At 39.4% G+C, this 6,000-nt stretch overlaps 1 protein-coding gene across 1 annotated transcript in view; it reads right to left on the bottom strand.

Moving 5' to 3' along the window:
* Positions 1–233: 233 nt before the first annotated feature.
* gusb (glucuronidase, beta) overlaps positions 234–6,000 on the bottom strand; it is a 30,473-nt gene continuing 24,706 nt past the window's right edge. The window contains exons 11-12 of the mRNA XM_048612366.1: positions 4,191–4,326; positions 234–2,551 (exon numbers count right to left, since the gene is read on the bottom strand). Coding sequence (XP_048468323.1) covers positions 2,436–2,551; positions 4,191–4,326 — 252 coding nt within the window. The 3' untranslated portion in view covers positions 234–2,435. The remainder of the gene's footprint in view (positions 2,552–4,190; positions 4,327–6,000) is intronic.

Raw genomic sequence — 6,000 nt, 5'->3', positions numbered from 1 at the left:
TCCATAATCAGCACTTTTATAAGAGAACTAATAAACACTTTGAACAAAAGTGTTTAATGAACGATCCGGATCTGTGCTTTCTTCTTGGAACAAAGCATTCTCTAAGTGAAATTTCTGATGTCTGAACTGGTTTTGGCTATTCCAAAAAAAATCACAATGACACAACCACACAATTTCCTAAGGCCTTAAGAATGACTTGAAGTCATCCAAAAACTTGAACAAGGCATTTTAAATCCGAGCAACAGCATGTGTACTCTGTTCGAGTATCTTTTAATCAACTGAACTTGAAGGATTTTGCCTCAGCTTACAGTAGTTTACTTCAAATACCTTTGAAAAACCCTAAAGCTGCCAGAAAAATTCCAAAAATCTTTTAGGTAAATGTTAAAACTGACTATAACTGAAATTAAAGCATGAAAGATTTTCTTTTCTGATCAGAACTTTTCAAAATAGTCCCACGATCCTCCTGTATCTTGGCAAAAAAATCTAAACATTCCAATTACTGTTAAAGGGGGAAAGGGCAGGGGGTGAAAAGCAGAATTCAATTGGTATATTTTGCTGTGAATTCTTGGTTTCTTAAAATAGATAAAATGACAAATGCAGTCACTGGTTTGTAGTTTGCCTTTTATCATAGGACATCGTGCAATTCCAATCCCAAAGCACCAGTTTAATATAAAACTATAACATTTAATAACCATGATACAACTGTGATCAATTTCAACTTTTGCAGTTCACCTTGCTTACAGGGGGCAAAATATGATTACATTCTAAAACGTCTAAAGTTAGCTGCAGATAGAACGGCTGATGCTGGCCTCAGATAACAGTGTGGAGCTGGAGGCCAGGGAGCATCAGAGGAACAGGAAAGCTGACGTTTTGGTTCGGGACCCTTCAGAATTCTTCAGCTAAGACTACTTGTGTTTACGTAGTACTTTCCATCAACACCAGATACCCAAAGTGCTTTGCAGCCAATGAACTATTTTTGAAATGTAGAATACACGAGCCAATTTGTGCATAAAGTCTCAAACAGCAAATGATTATAGCCATATAATAATGCTTTGTGATTTTTACCTGTCTTGATTTATCACATCATTTAAACGGCCACACTTGAATAGTTCATTTTGTGCTCGGGTCCTGGAGTTGGACTTGAACCTTAGGACGAGCACTCTGCCAACTCAGCCATGACTGAATTTTTATCTCTGCAAGAACAGTGTCACCCTTCAAAGTTTTAATGATCTTAAATAGGGTGGTTCAGACACCATTTTGTTAGATTCTTAAGTAGGAAGTTACTTAGATGCACAACAATATTGAACATGCCTGTTTGATTAGGAAAGATTCAAACTAATTCAGCTTGAATAAGTGCCACTTTGTGGCAAAATAGTAGTTTGTGACCATCATAACAGGTCTGTCAATGTCCAAGGAGACTACTTACCAGATAAAAAAAACATTGGAGTTGTAGGAATAACAATGAAGCTTTTGTGAAAGCTCCCAATAGTGATACCAGACACGTTATGCATATAGGATTAGAATTTCAATTTGCCATTAGTACATAGTACACTTCAGTGGGCTTTTAAAAAAATAAACTATGTAATAGTTCTGATGGAGGGTCCCTACCCAAAATGTTGACTTTCCTGTTCCTGATGCTGCCTGACCTACTGTGTTCCTCTAACTCCAGCATCTGCAGTTCTTGCTATCTCCATGTGACGCAGTGTTAACAAAGTCATTATTTTAGCTGAGGCAACAGCTATTCTGTCTTTGTGTTATTAATACTCAATTAAATAATGTCTAATTGGAAATGAACATTTCAAACCTGAACTTGAATGGACAAACAAGCGCCAGTACTAAATGCTGTCTTTTCCAATTTTGAAACGTATGACGAGAAAGCACCTTGACAGAATTTTACAGTGAAAATACTCATCTTCACAAAGTTCAGTAAACACAATATTCATACACCATCTTAGAGTTGAATCAATACTTTGGGGTAATTTTTAAAATATTCAGTCAGGGGCTGTTGGCTTTGTTAGCTGGAACAGCATGTACCTAAGTTTCTGATGGTCGGTCTGGAAAGTGTTATCCAGGGAACCTTCAAATTTACGCACTACTACCACCTATCTAGAAGGACAAGGGAACACCACCTCCACCTGCAGGTTTATCTCAGTCACTCAAATCTGGCTTGGAAGTAGATCACCCTTTCATCACTGTTGCTGGACCAAAAACCTTGATCTCCCTCAACAACAGCCTCCTACACCAAATGGACTGTAGCTGTTGTGGAGGGAGACTGCAGCTCACCATTCTTCTCAAGGACAACTAGGAATGGATGAGAAATGCTGACCAGCCAGCAAAGCCCATAACCCCAGGGAGGAAAAAATATTTCATTTAAAGCTTCTGCATGCAGTTTCTTCTGTATTCTCAGTGGCCACCAACGTGATACCATAAAATAATTATTTAGTCCCATTGGCCAGTTTCCAGTAGCGATCCCGAAGAACGAAAGCTGCTGATTTAGGCTGTCTCTGACGAGTGAAGATCCCCTTTTTGTTCCCAGCTACTCGTTCTGTACCTGCAAGTAAATGAAGGTCTTCATGTAAAGAGTGCATAATTGTAATCTGTCAAAGAAACAGTGTACTTGTATACCTACTGGTGCTTTTAATCCTGAACTAACATGTTTAGTTAAACAACAATAATTTTAAAATCCATTGCCTGTTCCAGTCCAGAATCAACCTGGATGGTATTCTAAAATGAAACAAAGAACCATGGTTGCCCGAGATCTGAAACAAAAACAAAGTATTGAAGAAACTCAGCAAGTCTGGTAGCATCTGTGGAGAGAAAATCAGTGATCAGTTAGAGTCCAGTGACCCTTCTTCAGAACTGGCAGATGCAGCCAAACCTTCTGAGTTTTTCCAGCACTGTTATTGCAAATGCAATACATTGAATTTTCTAATGTATCAAGCCAATTAAGGGTCACTAAATGTGAAACATGGTGACTTTATGAACACACATGAATGATAGGTCTTTCACAACAGTTCTTGCTGCTGCTTTGTCTATTGGGTAGGTCTACATTGTGACAGGCTGGTGTTCATTTTTTTTTTAAAATGAGTTACTTATTGAGTCACTTATTTTCCTTCCCAGTGGCTTTTTTTTTTTAGGTGAGCCAAAGCTTTTCTTTTAAAATACCAAATATAATTCTTTGCCCAGTGCAGACTTACTTCTGTGTTTGTTTCAGATTTCCAGTATCTGTAGTGTTGTACTTTTATTGAAATAAAATTCCACATTTGGAATTCACCATCCACTACCTCCAAGGTAAATATTTGACTATGCTAACAATTCATTTCAGAGCCAGGAAAAATCTTAACACCTCATTCCAATCAACCTTTGCCCTAAATGTATGAGGCTCACAGGATGAGCTCCAAAATCATCCCTGCTTTTGTGTGAATTTTTCCAATACTTCACATTCTTAGCTCACTCAAGTAAATGTGACATTTTAAGGCAAACTCCCACAAACAAGCCTGGGGTGAATTAGGCTCCAACATAACACATTATGTGTAACTAGAGTCTGAAGCAGTAAACTCTTTACTTTCCAGATTCTCCCACTCACTCCACTTCAAAGTGTCGGTAGTTCTCTTGTGGTTATCTTAATGAATAAGTCTGATGTGATACCCCCAGGCTGATACACAGTGATGTCACTAGACTATTAATCCAAATATACCAGGTAGTGCTCTGGGAGCCTGAGTTTGAATCCTGCCAGGGCAGATGGTGGAATTTGAATTCAACTGAAATCTGGAATTAAGAGTTTAATGTTGACCAGGTAACTGTTGATTGACAGAAAAATATCAGGTTCACTAGTACCCTTCAGGGAAGGAAACTGCTGTCCTGCATGTGACTGACTCACCATATGGTTGACTCTTAACTGCCTTCTGGGTAATTATAAATGGGCCATAAATGCTGGCCAAGCAGACAATGCCCACATCCCTTAAATGAATAAACTAAATTGAGTCGGGGAAAGGTACAAGTCATGCACACGAATATTTCCATGTCTGTGTGATTGATCAACTGAAATGAAAATTATAAACCCGATAAATCCCTATGGAAAAGCAAAATACTGCAAATAATGGAAATTATTTTTAAAAAGTTAAGTTCTTTCCCCATAGATGTTTCCTGACCTACTTCTAGCGTTTTCTGTGTTTAAGTACATTACTTACTTTGAGCAGTCATGAAGTCTGCAAAATTCCAGATTAGTTCTCCAATCAGATAGTCTTTTCTTCTTTCATCAAATACCACAAAATACTCCTGCATGACAGCCTTTTGGTACTCTTCTGAAAACATTACTGGGGGATCCTTAAAGCACAAATTTATGTAAATCACAATAATATTCATTCAATCTGATCTATAACATGCATTTCCTGTTGGTTATTTCTATCTCAGTTGACTGTCACATTCAAAATGATCATGAGTCATTTCAGCTCGGTCTCCAAGGTGGGTAATAGTGTTTTTCACAGTTTCCGCCTCTTCATTTCTATTTCAGAAAAGGCTTTCAGCTGCTCATTTCTCTATTCAGACATAGCCTTGCTATCTAACTTATTGGTATTCATCATCACTTTCATAACCATTAGCCACTCCACTGTTCTTAATCACATAACTGTGAAGGAGGCCATTGTGTGCGTGCATGCTTTGGCTCTCTAAATAGCCCCTGATGCGATGCTTATTCTCCTGCCTTCTGCCATAATCTCTAAAGACCTGATCTTAACTCCTTTTGAATGCTTCATTGAACCTGCCTGTACCACACACGCAGGCAGTGCATTCCAGGCATTAACTACTCATTGTATCAAAACATTTTTGTTAATTATTCCAAATCTGTGCCTTCTCATTTTTTCATCATTTAATGAGTGGGAACATTTGCTCCCTATCCACTCTGTCCAGATAGTTCATGATTTTGAATATGTCTAATCATTATCTTCTCCAAGGAAAACCATGCTGACTTCTCCAATTCATCTTCATAACTGAAGTTCCACCTCCCTGGAACCACTCATATGAATCTTTCCTGCATTTTCTCTAATGCAGTCACATCCTTCCTCACGGTCCTGAATTGCCAACAGCTAGATGTAACACTTCAGCTGAGACTGCACTGTTTTTTCAAAATCTAAATTTAACTAACCTCCTTGCTCTTGTAATCTATGCTGCTCTTCCACCATAATGTCAAAAACGGAGGTGTTCACTGATGATTGCACAATGTTCAGCACCAGGTACAATTCCTCAGGATACTGAAGCAGTCCATGTCCAAATGCAGCAATATCTGGATAAGTGGCAAGTAACATTAACACAGCAATGACCATCTCCAGCAAGAAAGGATTCAACTATCACCCCTTGACATTTCAGTGGCATTGTCATTATTGACTGCACCACTCTCAAAATCCTGGGGTTTTGACCATTGACCAGAAACTGAACCCGACCAGCCCTACAAATAGTACAACAAGGGCAGGTCAGGCATTTCTGATGAAGGGTCTAGGCCTGAAATGTCAGCCTTCCTGCTCCTATGATGCTGCTTGGCCTGCTGTGTTCATCCAGCTCTACGCCTTGTTGTCTCAGGTGCTAGGAATCCTGTAGTTCACCACCTGCTCCCATAAGCCTGTCTGCCAGTACTACTGCCCATCCACTATTGCTTGTAGCCCCTGTAGATTTTAGCCACCCAAGGTGCCATGGACTGGACTGGACTCACCTGGAGAGAGGCAGATATATCAGTACTCAGGGGAGGTGAATAGGGGTTGTAGAGTTGGATATATTAAGGGGGCTTCTGCAATACCTGCCTGGTGGTCACCCAATTCCTTTCCCCTTACCTGTTTTTAAACAATGTGATGATCAGGTCAAAAAAAGTGTTTTTCTCAAAGCTGTCAATCTCACAGATGTATTACAGTGACTCGCAACTGTTCCTCCAAACCCAGAATTTGACCTGCTGCTATTGATCATACTGCCTGCAACTGCGGTTATCCAGGACACAGGAAAAGGCCTGCTGTT

This window comes from Rhincodon typus, chromosome 26, assembly GCF_021869965.1.
Source record: "Rhincodon typus isolate 14 chromosome 26, sRhiTyp1.1, whole genome shotgun sequence".
In the NCBI taxonomy this organism is placed as follows: Eukaryota; Metazoa; Chordata; class Chondrichthyes; order Orectolobiformes; family Rhincodontidae; genus Rhincodon; species Rhincodon typus.
This window is presented reverse-complemented; position numbering and strand designations above follow the sequence as displayed.